Consider the following 21,492-nt stretch of genomic DNA (forward strand, 5'->3'; position numbering starts at 1 on the left):
CACTCGAGCGGTTTACAGTCAAGTCGCCCGAGAGTCATCCCGCCCAAAGTCATGTCGCCCGAAACCTGAGTCATGTTGCCCGATATTTTCGTTATGGATGCACTTGAGAAGTTTGGAGAGCACTCAAAAAGCTAGAGTTGCTCTCGGCCGCGCTTCGAGCTACTCTTACATATTTTTCGTGCTCTCCAAACATCCCGCGTGCATCCATAACTCGATATACGCACGCTAAGCATAAACAAATTCTTAAATTTCAGACTTGAAATAGGCAATAAAGTTGAGAAACTGTTATCACTAAAGCGCCCTTTGTTTCCGACAACACCATGAGGATTCTATAAGCGTTGTTCGCTCTTTTGAACAATGGGAAACGTTGTTCGTATTTAACAACAAAATTAAGCGTTGTTCGTTCGGTATGTAATCGTTTCTTACTCACGAACGTTTCGTAAGCTTGACAACTGACTTTATCTTGGTTTCTTACAATACCATGAAGGGAAGGGTTGTTCATTTCTATAACAAAAATGCACGTTCGGTAAAAGGTCAACGCTTCATTTTGTTGTTACAAACGAAAAACGCTTTTAGCATCGTCACTCAAACATATTTCAATTCCGACCATACGATCGATTTATGTTTAGTCAAAGTCTTCATGGTATGGTTAGAAACCAAGAAAGAGTTTCTCAAGCTTATGAAATGTCCGTGAGTAAGAAACGAGTACATACCAACGAACAACGCTTTTAGAACCGTTACTCTAACGTACACTGAATTTCTTATGTTTTTAGTATTTGTTTCTTTGGTCGACTTGACTTTTTTTTCGGGCGACATAACTAAAATTTCGGGCAACCCGACTCAGATTTCGGGCGACATGATTCCGGGCGAGATGACTCGTACGGGATTTGAACCCATGACCTTTGCGATACCGGTGCAGCGCTCTACCAACTGAGCTAACAAGCCAACTGGGAGCTGGTCATTAAGTTGGGTCCAAATAAACCATACAAATGATGAATAATGATTGTAGATATATGAAAATCATATGAAATTTATGCCTAAAATTTATTTTCCTTAAGAAAAGGTACTGAACAATTCCGTAATCCTCACGTACAAATTATAAATTTCCCAATTTTTCTTGGTTAGGTAGCAACTGATCTGTTTTTGAACGTTGCCTGAATAGTGCTCTGCATAGTGAAGTCCGACTTTATTTTGAATCAAGCAAAGCAAATACAAATGAAAACTTGCAAAACTTGTCAAAACTTTTTGGTATGAAGTATATAATTGATCCGTCTGGGAGAAGTGTCCTGGTCGTATTCAGCATCTTTTTCACGCCGAAAAAGCTACGTGATCGTTTTAAGGAAACGACGCCTACTACTTTATGTACCCTACTTCCGGAAAGAGATCATCAAGAAGTTTCGAATTGTTTGAAACGCACTGACGTTACACTAGAGAGGGGTAAAAAAGTCAACGTGACTTCGCAGAAAATTCGCCTTGTCATCCGTTCCGCGCACTGCATGCTGGGTCAAGGCCAGCTGGCATATAAACAATTCGTGCACGCAAAAGTTTGTGTCGACTCACGACAAAGTTTATATACTTGTTGTCATTGATGGTGTTTTACTTAGATCTTAAGACGCAAGACAGTATGGTTGTGGCTCGAGGTGTTACCCGTGTTGAAAAGTCCCGACAGATGAGGGAAGGCGGTGGATTTCTCGTTCGAAGACCTGTCGGAGATCGCATCGATCATTGTGATCCGTTCCTTATGTTGGATCATTTAGGACCGGTGGTTTATGGACCAGGAGAGGCTGTAGGAGCGCCTGATCATCCTCATCGTGGATTTGAGACCGTTACTTATCTCATTGACGGTAAGACAGGAGTTTCTTTTTATTTTCAAAATTAAGATAAAAAAGAGGGGTTTACCGATCGAATTATAGCGTGACACTTATCAAATTACGTAATTAGTGTCAAAGCTTTTAAATCCTCTCCAAAAATCGACCGAAATGAGTACACATAGATTGTCTGACCAGTTAACATCGTAGAATCGAGATCTGCAACTCAAGATAAGATTATGTCGAAGAAAATTAGGCCAATTTGTGTTTCGATGATTTATTTACTCAGCATTTCCGCAAATATTAAATCTCTTCGTTTTATTTGATCAAATGTTTGGAAACTAGCTCAAATGGTCAGAATAAGCAAAAGGAAACTCTATTTCCTCGTTTTCCTTTAACAGAAAAATCGAGACCAAATTTATCGTCATTATTTACGTTGCAATGACAGCGGGGAGCAAATTTAGAATTTTTAGGTCTCTACTACAAGTGGTTTTGTGCAGGTTCTCTGATTTTCTGACCTCTGCAAAATTCTCCAAATTCTTTTCATACCTAGAAAGTGTGTGTGGAGAAATTTATATCTCCTTGAGAAGACGGCACAATGCTAAAATCCAGTTTAATATTTCAAACTCTTATTCACTATTTGGAATTGACCATTTAAACCTTAGGAGTGTCCAGCATCTGCTGAATCATTTATTGAGAACGTGAGAATCGAGGAAATGATCACCAACCTAAGAGGCTTTGATTGTTAAAGAAATTCTTCTTATCAGTACCAAAGGAAATGCATAGAGATGAGTATGGAGAATATAGGGGTGTTGAAGGTTGACCTAAATTATGTCTTTTTGTGTATAGGAGAGATGAAACACCAGGACAGTGCTGGAAATAATGGTGTTTTAAAAGAAGGCTGGGTTCAGTGGATGACAGCAGGATCTGGTGTTGTCCACAGTGAAATGCCATCTGATGAATTTCTAAAGAGAGGTGGGAGATCAGAAGGCTTTCAACTCTGGGTAAACTTGCCTGCAGAAGAGAAGATGATCAAACCAAGGTACCAGGACACTGATGCTAAGAAAATTCCAGTGGTTAGCAGTCCAGGTATGATTTGATCTTGTAAGATTTTCTTCCAATCCTTAAATATGCTTCTAAAAATAACTATTTTTGTTTTATCATGATCCTAAATGGCTTAAAACTTTTCCATTGAAAGCTTTGAATCAATTAAAGGGGTTAGTTTTTTATTGTAAAGAACTGTTTTCGTTATTGACTTTTCAGGTTCCTAAGTCTTACTTTGGATACAGTTTGAGTGGTTTTTAAGTTTTCTATTGTGGTTTCAGTGCCTCCCTTGCTGTGAGTTTAAGAACAGTTTGGCCTCTCTTTCTTTGTATAACAAACTATTTATTCATGTTTCAGTATGCTTATCAAAATAATAATGCAAGGAATTTAGTTACTAGAATGAAGTGGGAGAAAATTTGTATTGAATGCAGCTAAGAGCAACTCATGGTTTGAAGTGGGTCAATTGTTCATCATCTCTTAAATTCTTTTTCCTAATAGATGGGAAAACCAAGGTGAAAGTTATAGCAGGAGAAAGCTTGGGAGCCAAAGCTGTTATAGACACACGAACACCAATCATGTTCCTGGACATTCATATACAGGCTGGTGGATCATTTGTTCAGGATGTTCCTGAGCAATTTGATGGATTTGCTTATGTTTGGAGAGGAGCTGGTTCATTCACTGATGAAAGAGTCTCTGTGGAGATGGGAATGGTAAATAAAAAAAAATTTGCCAAAGTTATCTTAAGCCTTTTTAAAAAACTCTTTGGTAGAAATGAATTTGGAACCTTTAGGCCAGTTGGGTACACTACAAAGAGGGTCACTTATACCCAATTGTAAAACTCATCATGTAAAAATATAAAATATTTATAAATATAAATATCATAAATAATATCAAAAACTCTTTCATGTTCACGCAAAATCAAGACAATCGCATTGAAATTATATTTTTACTTTTCTAGTCTTGACAAGTCTTAGGTGTCAAAGTAGTGTCTTATCTTATTTGTTCAAGAACCATTGGTGGTCTGTTTTATGACCTTTATCAATCCATATGAAGTCCCTATTTGTGTCAAAATCCTGGTCAAAATTTAACTACAGTTGTTTGAGAACAATACCTTCATTTCCAAAACAATAAAATAGCCAGAAATTCATCACCCAAAACAAGATGATTTATGAATCAGGTTTAGTTCAGCACTTAATTCATGATTTTAAAAATAGTTCACATGGACATGATTCACAAATAATAAAAGAGTCAGATCAGGATTTACAAGAAAAAAAATAAAAAGATTTTCATTGAATTTCTATGCATTCCCTCTAGCCTCCACATAACTCTACATGTTGGAAAATTTAAAGATATTTCATTTTTCCAGGTTCATGTTGAGCTACTTGAACAGAAAATCCCAAAATTGGTTCCTAGCCACAAAACGAAAAAAACAAAACAAAACAAATCCACAGATTGAAACCTCCAGAATTTTACTAAGCCTTATAATAATTTTCTTCCTCTCTTGGATCTAGGGCCCCCTTCCCTTAAAAAATTTCACTCACTTTTCTTAGGTTGGGTTAAGTTTCATAAGTTTAGAACAATCATAAGGAAAGAAACTTGAATTAATTAAATTGTTCAGGTTGTTTAGGTTGGGTTAAGTTTCATAAGTTTAAAACAATCATCAATTGTTCATAAAGGAAATTCATATTTGTTTTCTTTTTTGCAGGTGGGTGTGCTTGGAAAAGGAAACACTTTTCAGATAAATGCAAGTCCCAATGAAGACATTCATGTGCTCTTGATTGCAGGGGTACCAATAAATGAACCAATTTCCAGGCATGGACCATTTGTTATGAACAAATGGGAGGAGATAGAGCAAGCTTTTAGGGATTATCAATCTGGCAAACTTGGTTCCATCGAGGGATCTGAAGAACGTTATGCCAAGACACAGAATGCAGTCAGTAAACAGAAACAGACAGGAACATGGAAGAAAAAATAAATTTACATCTGTAGTTCACTTTGACTGAAAATGAAGAGTGCAATTTTTCTGAAGTAGTACGTCAAAGATGCCATCGGATTTTTTCATCTTGAAAATTAAGTTTTAATTTTTTCAACTTCATCAATTATAGTCCTTTTAAATCTGTGATAAAAAAATTTTCAACACATGTTTAAAGTTAGCACCTTTAACCAAATACCACTCTTCCCCTACTCTGTTTGTTCAATTTTACCCTTGAGGACATTTGGTAAAACTCCTTTGAGGATATATATATATATATATATATTGTCCCTCAAGGCTTACGGATTTAGTTCCATCTCTCTGATGAAGACATTCACATTGTGTTATAAGTTAAGTTCTCTAAATGTTTATTGCTGCAAAAAGTCAATTTGAGGATATCAAAGTTGTAATATTTTTCTTGATCTTCTGTTGGTTGTTATAAAGTTATTAAGGAATATTTATATTTCATCAGTTTTTTACTGGGTACAAAAATCGCATTTTAAAACACTGTAATCCCTCCACCTAACTTGTCACTCTTTTGAGCAATATAATTTATCTAACCCCATTTCCATATCAACAGGCCCTCTAGTCTTCTGTTTGGAAACAAAAAATTAATCCCAATTGGAATAAGTTGAGAGATTTGATCAGCTACAATCAGTCAGTGATATCACTTTGACAATACAATTATAAGAAGTTGTTTTTACAGGTATGAGATCAAGTATGATTTAATTTGGCTTAGGGTTCTGTTGAAGAAATTTTTCCTTAACATTTTTGTATGTTTATCACGGCTATGGTATTGGCTTAGTATTCTTGTATGCAAATAAAAAGTGTAAAAACTCTGATTTATTGTATCTTTCAAACAGTTGAGGAATGCATTAACTTGCCAGTGTTGACCTTGAGAGAATTGACGATCAGGAGATACTTAAATTAGTGATCATTTCCTTTATTCTTACGACCTTAATATTTAATTTAAGGGGCATACTGTTAGGAGAAATTAGAAGCCAGTCACTTTTCAAGGGTTAAAAGGTGGAGCACTGTGATCTTTATGGTAAGGATTGTCCTGAAAAGGACTGTTGTCAAATAAAGAATCAAGCATTTTGAAAACCAAAGTGGATGTACAATTAAGAGTAAATTTACTTCCTGGTCCTAGCTGTAAAAGAAGAAGGGAGTGGACAAAGTATAATACCAGAGCGATGCAAAGGATAACAACAAAGTTGATACCATATTTTATTTATAAAAAAAATTCATGTGGCTTTAAAGTGCTTTTTACAAGTCTGCCATAATTTTAGCTACATGTATCAATATTCCAGATTTTTAAGGTTAAAACTAAATGTTTACCCTCATTTAGCTCTCTCTTCATTAAGAAAAATAGCAAAGTCACCCTTAACAGTTCTGGCTATTGATTGTAAAGTAAACAATCAGTCACCAGCCAAAGAGGAGTTTACCCATTCTGGAAACAAAACATGTGACAAAACAAATATTTTCAATAAAGATCTGATCTGTTCATAAGCAACCTATGACCAAAGTATGAATGTACACCAAAAGTAAAAGAGTAATTAAGTTCCAGCAGAAATGACTCTTTTTAGTTGCCCATTTACCAGCATTTCCTTTTTCTTATTTCATGCCCTAACTATAGTATTCTCCATACATTTCTATGGTACTAAGTAGGAGGATTTCTTTAACAATCACAAACTTCACAAGTTGGTGATCATTTTTTTTCATTCTCATGACTTAAATGTTTGGATCAATGGTGATAAAGTGAGGACAAATTGGATGCCAGTCACTTGTAGGGATTAAAAGGTTAAAAAAGTGATTACTACCAGAACTTTACTGCAACCTTTTTGTTATCTTTTGGGAGGGATGGGGGGGGAGACCAAGACACTTAAGTCAGAAACATTAGCAAACCAAATTGGAAATCAAAGGACTTGTTGCACCAAAAGAGACATAAAGCATAAAACAAGACAATAATGTAAAATTAATTCATAAAGTAACAATCATAAGTAACAACATCAATAAACAATAATTAACTCTTAAAATTGACTTGCAGTTCAAGCTTCTTTAAACAATCAGCAAGCACCCTTAAAAAATACTATTTTGGGTAAAACAAACCAGTTGACTATTTGCTGTAACAAGACAATTGAACAGGTTCCAAGGAAAATTATCTTCATAGCACATGGAGAATTTTGGTCAGAATCTTTGTCCTAGCTAAAGAACAAAACAAGTTGCCCAGGTTCAAACTGGCGCTAATTTGTTTGTATACTTATGGAGAGGAAATTAATAATTAAGTAACATTCTGCCAATTTATTTTGGAGTTAGATAAAAGGGGCTGTCTGTAGTAGAGACCTGTGATAGCAAATTGTTGCCCACTGTGGTTCAACCTTAATGTTACACTTTTCAACATCTTATTCAAAATTTTTCAATGATAGCGAAATTTAAAAAACTTTCATTTTCCCATCAAATATCACACATCTGTAACTATTCCTTAACCTTTTTGTAACAAATTATCACTGACAAAAGTATGATATGATTCAGTTTGTACATGGTTGGGTTGTATTATACTCATATAAAAAGTGATACAAAATCCACGAACGGAGGCTGTATGAAATTATTTCACATACCTCACACTTGTACAAAATTAATTTTGGGCCTTGGAAGATGACACAAGAACCCTCAATCTATCAATGACTGTTCTGTGTGAGTTTTTCCATTTGTTGATTCTAAAAGTATCAAAAGTATTCAAAAGTATGAAACCAATACAAAATAATTCACTCATCTTCCCCATCTGACCATTCAGAACCTGTCTCACTTTCATCCTCGCTAGAGGAGTACTCAACTGCAATACGACGAGCCAAGATGGTCGCCACATCCATGATACCATTTGTGTCACTGTGCTGCTCTTTCTTTGCTTCCTGAACTTGGACTTTCCTGAGCTCCATACCTCTTCTGATGGCAGACAGTAAGTCACTGCGAGCATCAACTTGTTCCTTAGGAGGGAGGGGTGTGTCTCCACTTTGAACACTTATACTTGACTCTGAGGTTGTCAGTGAATTTGAAGATGGTGAGATTGTTGGCTGTAACCCAACAGAAGACTGAGATGCAGCTTGCTTTAGAGATGGCATTCCTCCTGCACCTGGTAAGGGAGGTGGTGGTGGAGGGGGAGGAGCTGCAGGAACCCCTGGTGGCGGTGGTGGTGGAGGAATTGCATTTCCAGCAGGTGCTGCATTAGGAGCTGGAGGAGGAGGAGGCCCACCCCCAATTGCTGGGACTGGTGGGGGAGGTGGTGCTACATTTGGACGGTTTATGTTATTACCAGTGTACCGTCTAGACTGTCTTCGCTGAGCTGGAGAACCTGATTTTCCTGCTCCATCACCTGGACTGATGATATGATTGGGTGGTTCACCATCAGGGATGCCACCATTAGGCTGTTTAGAGTACTCTGTATTACGTCTTTCAGGCTTATGATTATCCTCTGTAACAGTAGTAGGTGTTGTTGTAGCAATGCCAGCAGTTTTAAATTCCTCACCTTGTGCACAGTAGACTCTCTTCTTCACAGCCTTGACAGGTTTTTTCTCGCTGGTTCCAGCCCTCACCCGGCCAGCCCGCTAAAACAAAACAGAATCTAACTTATAAATGCCTGGTGGCTCAGGTCATTGCTAATATACCCATAACTCAATGCTTACACATTCATTAGCACTAGTTTCCTTGGCATTAAGAGGCTAAAAGTGTTGCAGCTGACTCAGGTTGCATGTGGGGTAAGGTTAGTCACCCCAATAAAAGAAATTTGTTGGGTTTCACTGACATTTTGTCAACATCCATTCCTTCTCCTGGGCAAAGAGAGGTACTGTCAATGGCAATTAATTGTGCAGCCCAGAAATACAACATCACAGGATGAGGGGATGATCTTAAAAAGAGGGCTTTTTTGAGTACAGTATAACTGTCACAAAACAAACAACAGAGCAGAACAAAAATAATAACATGGTAATCTTAGGGTAGCAGAGCTGCAACTGGTTTTAGTTCTACACCTGATCTGTCTGTTGAAAAGGTGTCAAAGTTTCACAGCAGCAGACAAAAGCAGAAATACCTACCCTTCTTTTCTTCTTTTTCTCTACTTCTTTTCTCATCTCTTCACACCATAGCTCAAAGAAGTAAGTTGGATCAGTGTAAAACTTGAGTGCATCCTTTTTGTCATCTCTGTAAGGATTCATATCTTGAAGTCTTGGAGGTTTGTCACAACCACTGTACCTCTCCTTCATTGCTGAGGGAAGAGTGCTGCTTGCCAGAACCTGTTGTTCTGTCACAATTGTACTCCTGAAGGCTTTGCGCAAGTTTATGTCTTGTAAAGAAACTGAATTCAGGGAAGAAATTAGAACAGTTAAAAATGGAAAATCAATGTTAAATGAATAAGACATTCATGGGAAAAAGATGGCAAAGAAATTGTTATTAGAAACCTCATTTCTCATCAAACAAACTCTAGAACATACCATCTTTTCATGACCAATATAGTAAATTTTGAAATATAACAGGAAGCAAAGTTATGGACTCTTCTCAATGGAACACAATTTCTTCAAGGAATTGTGCAATCAACAGCACTAGTCTGCTGACCCTTTCCGAGAGGGTGTCAGAGATAAAGAGACAAACTTCCTTCCATTGTTTTACATTCGCATTAAAAGCCACAAGAAACAAACATTTTTGCTAAACGATAACCCTCCAAACTCCTTTTATTAATCGTTATTTCAAGACTTAAAGTATAGAAGCAATTAAACGTACTTGTCAGTCATACAACAAACAAGCAAAATGTGGGAAAGCTGAAACGTTAATTAGGAAAACAACTGAAATTTTGGAAACAATTAACCCATTTGACATATTTTGTATTTGTATCGAAAGGCAATCACTGTGACGAGGAATGACCGTAACCAGATTATTCAGAAAACACGATTTTAAGCTTATGATTAGAGGGTAAAGTTTTCCGAACAAAATTTACTTCAAGGAGAACAATTTCGCGATTTAAATCAGGGTAACCCCTCAATTTAGAATGGTGTTTTGTCCAACCAAGACGAGAATAAGAATAGCGACGCTTAATTATTCATTGAATCAAGATAAAAATATCAAGTTTTCTACAGCTTAAGCTCATGAAAAAGGTGATATCAACAGTAAGAAAGTGTATTTTTAACAAGCAAGATGATGTCGATTTCCGTCGTCCACGAACAAAAGAATTCAACAAATCTGGCCGAGGAATCCAAAGTAGGCAATATATTCTTTCAGCACCCATAAACTTGATCACTTACTTTCTTCCACATTGGAGTCCAGTTGTGTCACTTTAATGGACAAATTCTGCATTCTTTCATGAAGGGAGTTCGTTCTTTGAAAGATATTATTCGTTTCTGCAAATAACTCTCCAAAAAGGTCCTCTGCGTGTTTAGAAATGCTACTAAGTTGTCGCATGATTCCACATAACGTGTTTACAGACACCGCTTCCAATTCACTCTTAAACCCATCTTCTAACTTTCCACGACTTAATTCGGACGGACTGACCTGTCGTTTTATTAACGGCATGGTTGATTAAAAAATCAACCAACACCGTCCGATAAACTCCAAGATCCCAGTCTTTTATCCAACTCCACTGAACGGTGACAATGCCTGGCAGGAATTGAAAACCTACCGCATAACTTCCACCCTCGCACAAACACCCAACATGGCGACTTCCTCCTGCCCAGGGTTCTTAGCGAGCCACGTGAGGATGTCGGCTGATCTTCGGAAAGCGACCATTTTCACATTCTGTACGAATGAGTTCCGACAATTTTTAAAGAAGAAAGAGCACCATTTTCCTCTGGATCAGGGATTCGGAGGGTTTCAAGAAAAAAAAATTTGACCAGAACAAAGAATAAAGCCTGAGAACAGATAACTATGGGATAGTGTGTAAGTGAAACACAGGTAGAAATAAATATAGGTCCGTATAGCGTACGCAAACTCTTCATTTTAGAATATGCATACCGATGTTCTGGTGTAAAGGATTAACAGAGAGAGGAATGAAAGGGGAAGGGATCATAATGCAACAAAAGCGGGAAATAAAATAAAAATGGTTAGAACTCAACTAAGGAAAGTGTTGAATACATATCTTTGTAGTAGCAAGTTCTTTGCTTTACTAGGTCAAGAATTGATAATCAATTAATTGACAACACAAATAAGTCAAGTTTTGTCCATTGGTGGATGATGTTTTATTTTTGCAATTTTATCAATATTCTTTCCAAAAAAGTCATTTAACATTTGCAATTTATCATTTAAATATTTCAATGAGAGGTTGTTATGTTTTGGGAGCTTAAAAGAGTTCAAAATAATTTAATTATTACAGATCGTTTCCCTATACATGTTTTATAAAATTAAATTATAAAATTTAAGAAACTTCAAAATAAGAACACTAAAGAAAAAAAAAAGGGACAATTAATCCCATTTTATTATTTGTTTTCATTCCATTTTCTCCCACACCATTAAATACCGTCTTGTTTTATCCATTTCATTTCTGCTGGAAGCAGTAATTATTTACTCCTTGGGCCAGTTGTAGGTGTGTGGAATGTACGACATGTAATCTGGACTGTACAGGTTGTCTTTTACTAACTGTTCCTTATCCTCGGGTTCAGGATGAATAGTTGCCAAACCACTGGAATATGCAAGTTTCACCACATCAACAGCCACTTTAGTGGATACCTCTCGAATTTCTTTCAGTGGAGGGAATAGGCAACCTTTCTCCAACTGAGATGCTTCCACTTGATTGGCTAAGGACTGGCGTGAGAGATAAAAGGTTTGTTAAGATAAAATTGCTCTAACTAAGACAATCTTAAGACTAGAATTTGCAAATATAGTAATTTGAAATAAACAGATTTTACTTTAGCAGAGGCCCATCTGAAGGTGTAGCTTTTGTTCCACTTTCCCCCCCTCAAATTTGACAAAAACAAAGTTTTGTTGAGAAGGAGGAGGAGAGGGTCAGTATCAGTTTTGTAAAGTTCTTGCTTTAAGTTGTTCATGTAATTTGTATCATTGATATGTGATTCACTGTTTATATTGTTTTTGTTGTGTTATAAAAAAGGTTCTATTGTTTCTTGATTACCTTAATTTGTTTTTCATCATTGAGAAAGAATTGCATATCAGTTGCATATGACCTGATAACAGTGACCTGTGACCTACAATATGCAACCTGTCACCTAAGACCCACCACCCATGGCCTGTGCCCTTGCACACTGTGACCTGTATTTAAGACCCCCCCATCAAGGGTGCCATCTAAATGGGACTTCAGTTGTGGATAACTTCTCATACATGCAAATTGGGTTTAAATCATTATTTCAGCAAAGAACATTTTAAAAATTACCTCTGCAGCAAGAAGGAACATGTCATCAGTCACATGTTGAGCTTTACAGGCAATCACAGCCAATGCCACACCAGGAAATATGTAGGCATTGTTTCCTTGGCCAGGTATGAAATGACGACCATCAGCGAGAGTAACAGGAGCAAATGGACTACCACTGGCAAACACAGCTTTACCCTAACAACAGCAGGAATATTAAACCAGTTGAATTTTCTTCTCTTTATTCCAGGGTTCTCTATGGAACCTTTCGACAACCCCCTCTGTGGTCAAAAATCTCTCCCCCTCTCCCTTCCTTTACCATGATGGGAAACAATAACACTCTTTACATGCATAATCACAAAACACCCACTAATAAACATATATCCATTCAAATCAAAGATTCATTTTGCCAAACTATCTTAACTTCTAACATTTGTGTAAGGTCTTCTTTGTTTCGTTTTCATAAATAATGATGGAGATGACAAATTATTACGAATAGCAGGCAGCCCTTAAAACCAATATCAAACATTCTGTGTTACCCCCTTGGTCAAGAGAGGAAGTTGGTCAGGGGAAAAAAAGATAAAAATTTTCCCCCACATATTTTGGGATCATCTGGACTGATAAAGAAGTTAGCTCCACTAACTAAAAGCCTAGCACAGACCACATCAAACTCAATTTCATCTCACATCAGTCCACGTATAAGCTTGTTCTGCTGTGCATTCTGCTTTGGAGGTTGGATTGCTCAGAGCAAAGATGATGGGTCGGTCATTAAAGGAAGCCATAGCCTTGACAATTTCTTCAGTGAATGCTCCAGCCACTGCTGCAACACCTGCAACAAGACAAGACACACACACAAAAAAATTAAAACGTTGCATTTAGTACCTTAATGAATTAAAAAGGAAAAAGTGCCAGCAAAATGTAATCAAAGCAACCTTGTTTGTAAGGCAAGTTTAGACTGAATTAATTAATTCTGAAATTCTTGTCAACAGACAAATTTAATCCATATATCAGGAAAAGGTAAAACATGAAAAAAAAAAAAAGGAAACATACATTTTCAACACTGTTGACCTCAAACCACCCCCAACCAACTTACTCTGAGTATAGTTTCAGAGAGAACAATTTTAACTTATATTTAGAAAAATATTTTCAATATTGCAAGGTTTCAAAAAAACACTGTTACCAGTCAGTGATCTACTGTCTGTCTGTGAGACCTCTTACCACTGTCTCTTTGCCTTCCAAGAAGGCTCTCTTATTTGGATTTCATCACACTGCCCCTTACCAGCCATTGCCACCTATTAGCACCTGCTTATAGAAAAACTTATTGAAACCATTGATACTGCAAACAAACTGTATATGATTAGATGACCTCACCAATTATAGCAGTTGGTTTAATGGTTTTGACAACTTCTGCAAGAGTGCTGATGTGATTTGCTTCATGGGCATATTTTAGTTTTTCTTTATTTAATCCTCCAACTGCACGATCCTGAAAAACAAAGTTTTTTCTCAAAAAAGAAATCTTATGACTAATGAAAAAACAACAAAACATGGGATTACAGATTTTCAACAATTAAAATACATTTACATTTAAAACACACGATCATACTGCCAGTAAGTGGAATACACAACCATACAATTATAGCTAAAAAATTATGGAGAAGGATTCAAGGCATTCTCTGTTTTCTTGATTGTGACTTAACATGCATGTGCATTCTTCGATGAAGCAACCAAAACAAAGCAACTAATTCTTGAGACTCCACTTGTAATTTCTTTCAATTCCTTTTCAAAAACTTTTCCCCAAAATTTTACATGTCAAACTCATGGTGCAGCTAATCTGCCACTGCCTATATGCTGGTGTTGACAGAGATGTTCCATAATAATGAAAAATCCTGAGGGTTACCTACAGGAGACTAACAACCCCTCCCCTTTTCATATCCAGTACAATTTAACAGAGGATTTGTTTTACTAAACTTATTGTTTTTAAATCTCACTGTAAGATGTCTGTTCACAATCATAAAATGATCATGACCAACCTTAACAACCAGTCCTCTTGAATCTACCAGCCAAATTCTCTTTTTTGCTTCCTCTTCAGATAGTCCTGCCTTTAACATGGCTCGAACAAGCAAATCAGCAATACCAATGGCAGCCTGTAAAAATATAACAAAACAGCTCTTTCAGTTCCACTCAAGAATGTCCCAAATATAATAATGAATTAATATGTCAGTGGTGCACACTCATGGTGGCAGCTGCATTTGTTCTCCAAGGCAGAAAAGGTTAAGAGTGGTGTGAGAAAAACTACCTTTTTTTCTATTAAGGAAGAGGGAAGAAGGGTGGAAAATACTTGTTTGATTGTTAGATCATATCAAAATATAGGGAATGGCAACCTATTCCTGGCCACCTCTTCAGTTCTGCTATGGAGTGGTAACCCAATCTGAGTTGAATTACAATTTCAAAAACTTTTCTTTAACCTCTAAGCCCTAAGAGAGACTAGCATTTAATCTCTCCCCGCAACGTCACCCTGAATCAAGAATAAAGGTAATGATCACCAACTAGAGAAGCTCTTGACTGCTAGACAAATTCTCTTTACCAGCACCTTTGGAAATGTATAGAGAACAGTATGGAGAATATGCACACTAATGTTAGGGTATAAAGGGTTAACCCACCTCTCCTGCACCTTGAAAAAGAAACTTGTGATCTGCAAGTTCGTTCTTGGTAATTCGCAATGCTGCAAGAATTCCAGCAACTGTGACAGAAGCTGTTCCTGTAAACAAAGAGGCAGTGTGAATCCAGTTGCCAATTTTAAACCCAAAGATAGCAATGGAATTGACTGAACTACTTTGTATGCCTGATGCAAATATGCTTAGTTGGTGAAAAAAGCCATTGTTATAGAGCAGCATGTACATCACTCTTACATTTATAGGTTGGTGATGAATTGCACCTGATAAAACAGTTTATTCCATTTCAATTTACCTTGAATATCATCATTGAAAGTGCATATCTTATTTCTGTACTTTTCCAAGAATCTGAAGGCATTGTGATTGCCAAAATCTTCAAACTGGATTAAAACTGTTTCACCAAATCTAAAGGGCACAAAAACAGCACTTCATCATGATCTCACATCACTGAATACTACATTATTTTGGTTCCTGATTACATAACTGGCTATCTAACATAAAGGATAAAACTTTAAATTCATTTTCTCATGACTGTATAGTCTTTAAAAAAACTAAAATGAACAAGATCAGAAATAAAAATGGGAAGTTGAAATGTAGGTCTTTTGTTGCTGGGGTCACTAATAAGTAGAACTCACCGTGCAGTTGCAGCTCCAATGAATTCATCAATCAAATCATCATACAGTTGACCAGTCACACGTTTCTGGGGTACTCCAATATAGAGAGGATCATCCAGTAAAGCCTGCAAAAATATATCAATGCTGTTGGCTTTGGAGCAAAAGATGAGAGTTTTTTGGCAGGGAGAGACTTCAAGTTGCAATGCTCTATCCCATCATATTGGGTTTAGTTTAACCCTTTAACTCCTAGGATCTGATTGCTAATTCTTCTCTCTATAGCTGCTATACATTTCCTTGTAAATTAGTTGCAAGAATTTGGTGTTTGATCAACACAACAACTTCTACCTGATACATTTTAGTATTCTCATTACTTTTTTGCTGGTGGTGGATGGATGTTGTAGGGAGAAGTTACATGTGAATCACTTCTGGGAGTTAAGGGCTAAATAAAAGGAAAATATACAATAAGAAAAATCTCATAGGGCTGTGGACAAACACAGAGGAGGGTAGAATCTACCAGTAAGGATCAAAGATGGTCACAGAAGGATGGAGAGGATAAGAACAGACTATAAATAAACAACTCAAATAAACCCTAATATACCTGATTATTAGTTCCTACATCAATCATAACAGGAAGACATACTCCTGGGTCAATGCCGCCGCAAACTGTGTACAGTGCCAGCTTACCAACAGGTATCCCCATCCCACAGCAACCAAGGTCACCCAGGCCAAGGATACGCTCCCCATCTGTTACCACTATGGCCTAAATTTTATATTGAATAAATTTGAAAAAAGATTAAAGTTTATTAATGAAAACACAACCATTACTCTAATGAGCCTTTAAAAAATAAAATCAAGTTATACATTTTTGAGATATTGATGATTCCCATTTGCTGACAAAAACAATTTTTTTAATGATGTAACAACTGAACCTAATTCTTACATTCACTATACCTTCACATTTTCAACCGGCCAGTTTGCTACTAGTTTGTCAATATGACCTCTGTCATTAATGGAAACAAACAGCCCTCTTGGTCTCCGAAATATCAGACCATACTTCTGGCAGGCAAGCCCAACTGTTGGAGTGTAAACAATTGGCATCAGTTCCTCTGTGTGTTCCATTAAGATTTTGAAGAATAAGGATTCGTTTCTTTCTAGAAGCGACATCAGTTGGATGTATCTTTCAAGATCATTGGCCTTTCTGTGAAGTTCTCCATACATTCTTTGGACCTGAATCTCTTGAGTTGATATGCATGGAGGAAGAAGACCATGAATTCCGAGGATTTGGCGTTCTTGTAAGGTGAATGCAGTTCCCTGTTATCAAAAAGCAAATATGCAACTAAATCAATCAAAGGTACTCAACAGCCCCACACTGAATTTTATTAACTATAACTACTGTCTTGAAACCCCTCAAAGCCTGAATTTTTCAGGCTTCTTTTTGGAAAGTGCTTTAATGGCAGCTTAGTATATAACCTACCAAGATTGCTCCTTTACTTTTTATTTTCCATTATACAGATAGATCCATGAATCTCAGACCAGGAGAAGTACCCCCCCCCACCCTGCAACACTTACTGTGAGGGGGTGGGTGTATAGACAAATCAGTAAGAATCAAGAACTGTCCAAACTTTCCATAACATTATGATGAATTTAGAACAGTGCATTAAATAAAAATAATTGAAGAAGATTCAAAGAGCTCTGATTGCCTGCTCTATAGCTCCATGATAACCCGATTCAGCCACACGCATTCATGAATATTTATGAGAAACTTAAAACTTTATCACGGTTTGATTTTTCATTATACTCATAATTTAAAAAGTGCATGAAATTACAGACAAAATAATCATGATTCCAAAGGATGAATTGTAATTTACAAAATTGAAAAAACTAAAGATAAAAGAAACGTTGGGGTAAGAGAGAAAATATATTATCCATTGACCAAAGAAAGTTTTATGCAAATTCCTCGCGAGCACTATTTTTAAACCCTGATCAACCAAATTCCCCGAGATACAATATACAGTGCAAGTCACATGATAAAGCATATTTAAAAAAAATGTTATCACACAAACCACATCATTTATTTTTTTGGAAATTAACTCAGAAAAATGTTTAAAGAAGATTTTTTCCTTACACGGTTTAATAAGAAGTAGGAAATTGAAGAGATTTCTGAGATTTGCATAAAGATTGCCAACAACTTAAATGGTCACCAAATATGGGTACAGTACAAAAGCCGAAAGAACAACGACCTTTTTCTAAGTGTAAACTTACTTAAAAAAATACAACGTATGAAGGGTGCTTCGTATGGCGTTTTAAACTGGAAAAGCTCCAAATTAAAATATCAGACTTGGTCGCATGCACAGTATCACGAACCGTATGGACACTGTGGTCTCAGGTCGAGATCGGCAACCCGGCAAACCAAGGTTGCATTAACTATATTGAGTTACCTTGTTTAGCCTTGCATCTCTCATGATATCCGTTCCTCTGATAGTTGGAATCTTGTTGACGTGCCCTACCGCCGACATGGTTATTTCAGAAGTTTGAAGCACGAATAAAGCTTGCTTGTGCAGTTGACTAGCTCCGACCAAAACGGACTCCTGTCTGTTGGTAAAAGTAGTCACGGAGAAAATTAATGTACGTAGTTGGATTGCATGACAAGACAAATATCATACTGAGATCATCAAGTAAATATATCACTTGATGAAAAAAACAAACTGAAGTAAAAAAAAAAAAACAAATATGACAAAGGAGGATAAAAACGAAAACCCTTCCGAAACAGCATGATTATGTCAAAGTTATGTTTATAGCAATTGGTTCTTTAGGAGAAATCAAGATACATTCAGCTCACTAACTGTTTTATCGACATTCTCCGTAAAAGTGTTATAGGAGCATAACAAAACCATGAACTTAGCATGTCTTTAGAAATTAAATCAAAGGAATGCAAGCATTCTCCAACTTAACGGACTTTTCAGCTGACATCATCCTGCTGAATGGAATATCGCCCAGTATACCGCGCGTAAACAAAGTGAAGCGGAGAACGATTGCAATGATAATTTTTTTTGCCGCGGATGAGGGGGGGGGGGGGGGGGGGAGCGGGAGCGGGTGGTGATTTTGTATACGGCTCGCTTGTTTTATCAGATACTAAAGACATTCCAATACAGAAGGCAAACCCTTCACGTCCTTTTCTCTGACGTTTATGTTGTGAGTTCTGGAAATTTAGCATTTATCAAATAATTAACAATTGGTTCATACGTCAGCGTGCGTTCAAGATCGAGATATGAAGCGGGAAGTTTGGAGAGCACGACAGATGCATAAGAGTTGCTCGGGGCGTAGCCAAGAGTAACTCTAGATTCTTGAGTGCTACCCAAACTTCCCAAGTGCTTCATATCTCGACGAACGCACAGCTGATGCATGAACCAATTGTTTTAGTACACTTTCAACCCAATGGAAAATTTTTTTTCTCGAGGGATTTGTTTGCGACGTCATGAGCGTGCACAATAGGAATATGAAGCACGCTCGCGCAATTGAATTTGATTAGACAAATTTACTAGCTATGTTGTAATCCGATTTGAAATTTTACATCACACTTCTTCTTCCATATATGTTCGTTTCGGCCAGGCACCAAAAATTCCTCACTTTCATAAAAATGCAAAGAAAGAAATACAGTCACACAAAATCTTCTCGGAGTGACACGCAAAGTTGCATATTCCCGATTAAACACCTGTAGAGACCTGGATTAAACGGAGAAAATATGACTAATTTCTAGGTCGTTTAGCAAAATAATGTCCCCACGTTAAATTTATATTAATGTTAGACAGGCCATTTTTTAAAGTTCTACAAATGGTTTTGCAGCATTACCTTGATTTTCCCTCTTCTTGTCCTTTGCCCATAATAACAACTGAGAAATCTTAGAAATAAGGATCGATGTTCCACCCAACACGATTGGATGCTACAGTTATGCGAGCGGACCTGTTGTTCCTAATTATTTGGAGTACTTGTACTTACCGAACGACCTGTCGTGTTTATAAATCTATCTTGTCTTTCATATCAGGCACCTTTCGATTATTTATCAACAAAACGCCCATCAGCTGTCGCAAGTGAAACATAGTTGTTTCGATTTTGACGGGCTCTCAAATATGTATACAAACCTTTGTTTTTTCATAATGTTAATAATTCAGTCTGGGATAACAGCCAAGTATTGGATAACCAAATCGGGTTATTCTCGTGTCAATCACGTTTCTGGATCTGACGTTCGAATGTAGCCAGGTAAAATAGTATGTTGTTAACTCCATTTCGCTTTCATATGAGCGTGTAAATTCACTACGCTGCGTGCGGAAATCTCAAAGTTCAACGGTAAAATCTCAAAGTTCAACTGATGCCAAAACACAATTTTTCTGTCCAAACTGGGCTATGAGCCATTTACAGATTTCACAGTCTAGACTTGACATTCAACAAAATAATAGCCTAAAAAGGCAGATAGCTTCTCTGTCTTTTGTTTCTCGCTTGCGAAACAAAACGATGAAAGGTCATGAAATGGAGGTCTTCTTCTACGGGTCGGAAACCATTGGGCATTAGGATCCCTGCTTTTATTTGATAAAAGTTCATCAGTCTCAAACAGGCTTTCATAACAAGCTCTTAAAAATTCTAGAACTGTTACCGCGGTAATAAATAATATGGCAGTGGTTACTTATTTAACTGTTTTGAACCTCTTTCTCAGTTTAGTGTGCGTCCTTAAGACGATTTTCACAGAACTAAACATCTTCCTTGCATTTGGACAAATCTGTAGAGAAAATCCACTTGAGGGGTCCTGACGCAGGAACTAAATACCAGGAGGGGCTAATTTTAGAAACTGTGTCCTTTTCATATAACTGATAGACACAATATCTGTTGTCCACAGGTTTTCTTTACAGAAAAAACTAAAGGAAATAAACAAGGCTTTATTAGTAACAGTTTCAACTTAACACCTTCACAACACAGCGGAGTGTTTCTCATTAGGACAAAAAATCCCGAAATTTCGGTTTAAGGTCAATGTTAAGGCAATTTTCCGGAAATTCCGTTGGGAAATTGTGAAGTGCGTTCAGAGTTAATTCTCATTTTCCATTCAGAAAGTAACGGTGGAAAATTCCTTTGCATTGAAATGAATCCTCTTCATGTTTTCAGGCTAGAGGACGACGAAACGCCTAATGGATAAATGGTACGCGCAATTTCATCCGGTTTGTCGGTCGAATTCGGAAAATCCCCCAGCATTGTGCAACAATTACACCGACCGTAATTCTCCAACAAATGGTAAGCATCCCTCTGGGTGTCTGCTTGGTAGGAAGTCTCAAGCACTTTAACAGTTTTGAGAAAAGTGAAGTTCAGTAATGACGGTTGATGCTCTTCTATCTCCAGAGCACACCCTTCACTATTGGACCACCACTATACGAAAATGGCCTTAAAATCACGGCTGATGAAGTTTAAGGATATGAACAAATATATCCTACGCGATTCTGGCGTAATAATCTACTGTAAGCAGGCTGTGTTCAACGATAGACCCAGACAAGGGAACTTGATTACCTTAGTTCTTTTTCTAATAAATATCCTAAATTTATATTAGTTGCTGTGGTTTTCTTATTTTGACAGATTCATATTTCACGCCTCCAGAATCCTATATCCTTCACTTAGTACACTGAGTTCTGATTCACGCGCACCGCCCAGCCACTCAGATATACAACTGAGACACTTCAAACACATCAGAACGAGACTCATCAAAATAAAATTCGATGTCCGAACTTTGGTTATGGAAAAAAGTCAAGTACAACAAAGATTGCGATTGCAATTAACTTCTCATAATTATCATTACCAGGACCAAGTCCATTTGGTAAAAATGCATAAGAATGCTTTACCTATTCTGGACCTTGTCTCTAGTTACGTTGCGTGTAATTCCTTCGTTTAGAGCTTCATTTAAGTGTCGCTGAAAACGGCATCCTTAAAATTGCCTTTATACCTCATAAATTTACAAAAACTGATGCATTTCGGAGAAGAAAGAACGAATTAGGTTTCCCAATCTGTTATT

General features: G+C 37.0%; 3 protein-coding genes across 6 annotated transcripts; 1 reads left to right on the plus strand and 2 right to left on the minus strand.

Moving 5' to 3' along the window:
* Positions 1 to 1,235: 1,235 nt before the first annotated feature.
* On the plus strand, positions 1,236 to 5,666 carry LOC131779502 (uncharacterized). Its single transcript, XM_059096068.2, is given in 5 exon segments — positions 1,236 to 1,527; positions 1,530 to 1,844; positions 2,658 to 2,897; positions 3,351 to 3,562; positions 4,558 to 5,666. Coding segments are annotated over 5 exon segments (1,314 nt in total). The 5' UTR covers positions 1,236 to 1,250; the 3' UTR covers positions 4,828 to 5,666.
* A 371-nt stretch (positions 5,667 to 6,037) lies between these two features.
* On the minus strand, positions 6,038 to 10,524 carry LOC131779493 (actin-binding protein WASF3-like). The gene is made up of 3 exons (XM_059096058.2): positions 10,110 to 10,524; positions 8,910 to 9,169; positions 6,038 to 8,426 (listed from the first exon to the last, which is right to left on the minus strand). The coding sequence occupies exons 1-3, from the start codon at positions 10,375 to 10,377 to the stop codon at positions 7,590 to 7,592; spliced, it is 1,365 nt and encodes a 454-aa protein (XP_058952041.1). The 5' UTR covers positions 10,378 to 10,524; the 3' UTR covers positions 6,038 to 7,589.
* Positions 10,525 to 11,031: 507 nt separating this feature from the next.
* Positions 11,032 to 19,614, minus strand: LOC131779266 (NADP-dependent malic enzyme). Of its 4 annotated transcripts, none has more exons than XM_059095817.2 (12): positions 19,586 to 19,614; positions 17,885 to 18,038; positions 16,398 to 16,757; positions 16,045 to 16,206; positions 15,468 to 15,571; positions 15,128 to 15,237; positions 14,821 to 14,918; positions 14,191 to 14,304; positions 13,532 to 13,643; positions 12,847 to 12,989; positions 12,185 to 12,358; positions 11,032 to 11,601 (listed from the first exon to the last, which is right to left on the minus strand). In XM_059095817.2, exons 1-12 carry the CDS (start codon positions 19,597 to 19,599, stop codon positions 11,362 to 11,364), a joined length of 1,785 nt encoding a protein of 594 aa, XP_058951800.2. In that variant the 5' UTR covers positions 19,600 to 19,614; the 3' UTR covers positions 11,032 to 11,361. The 4 variants fall into 4 exon arrangements, with proteins under 4 accessions (XP_058951800.2, XP_058951807.1, XP_058951783.2 ...); XM_059095824.2 differs by lacking the exon at positions 19,586 to 19,614 and adding an exon at positions 19,443 to 19,576; XM_059095800.2 differs by lacking the exon at positions 19,586 to 19,614 and adding an exon at positions 19,296 to 19,429.
* Between the last annotated feature and the right edge of the window lie 1,878 nt (positions 19,615 to 21,492).

The sequence above is a fragment of the Pocillopora verrucosa genome, chromosome 9, assembly GCF_036669915.1.
Source record: "Pocillopora verrucosa isolate sample1 chromosome 9, ASM3666991v2, whole genome shotgun sequence".
Lineage (NCBI taxonomy): Eukaryota > Metazoa > Cnidaria > Anthozoa > Scleractinia > Pocilloporidae > Pocillopora > Pocillopora verrucosa.

Excerpts from the sequence above, each read along its gene's own strand:
- LOC131779493 (XM_059096058.2), bottom strand. The coding sequence starts at position 10,377 with ATGCCGTTAATAAAACGACAGGTCAGTCCGTCCGAATTAAGTCGTGGA. Across the intron at positions 9,170-10,109 it reads GGACTCCAATGTGGAAGAAA|TTTCTTTACAAGACATAAAC; the intron begins GTAAGTGATCAA and ends CCCTGAATTCAG. Across the intron at positions 8,427-8,909 it reads AGAAAAAGAAGAAAAGAAGG|CGGGCTGGCCGGGTGAGGGC; the intron begins GTAGGTATTTCT and ends GTTTTGTTTTAG.
- LOC131779266 (XM_059095800.2), bottom strand. The coding sequence starts at position 19,327 with ATGGGCAAAGGACAAGAAGAGGGAAAATCAAG. Across the intron at positions 16,207-16,397 it reads GGCCGGTTGAAAATGTGAAG|GCCATAGTGGTAACAGATGG; the intron begins GTATAGTGAATG and ends TATAAAATTTAG. Across the intron at positions 12,990-13,531 it reads TAAACCAACTGCTATAATTG|GTGTTGCAGCAGTGGCTGGA; the intron begins GTGAGGTCATCT and ends GTCTTGTTGCAG.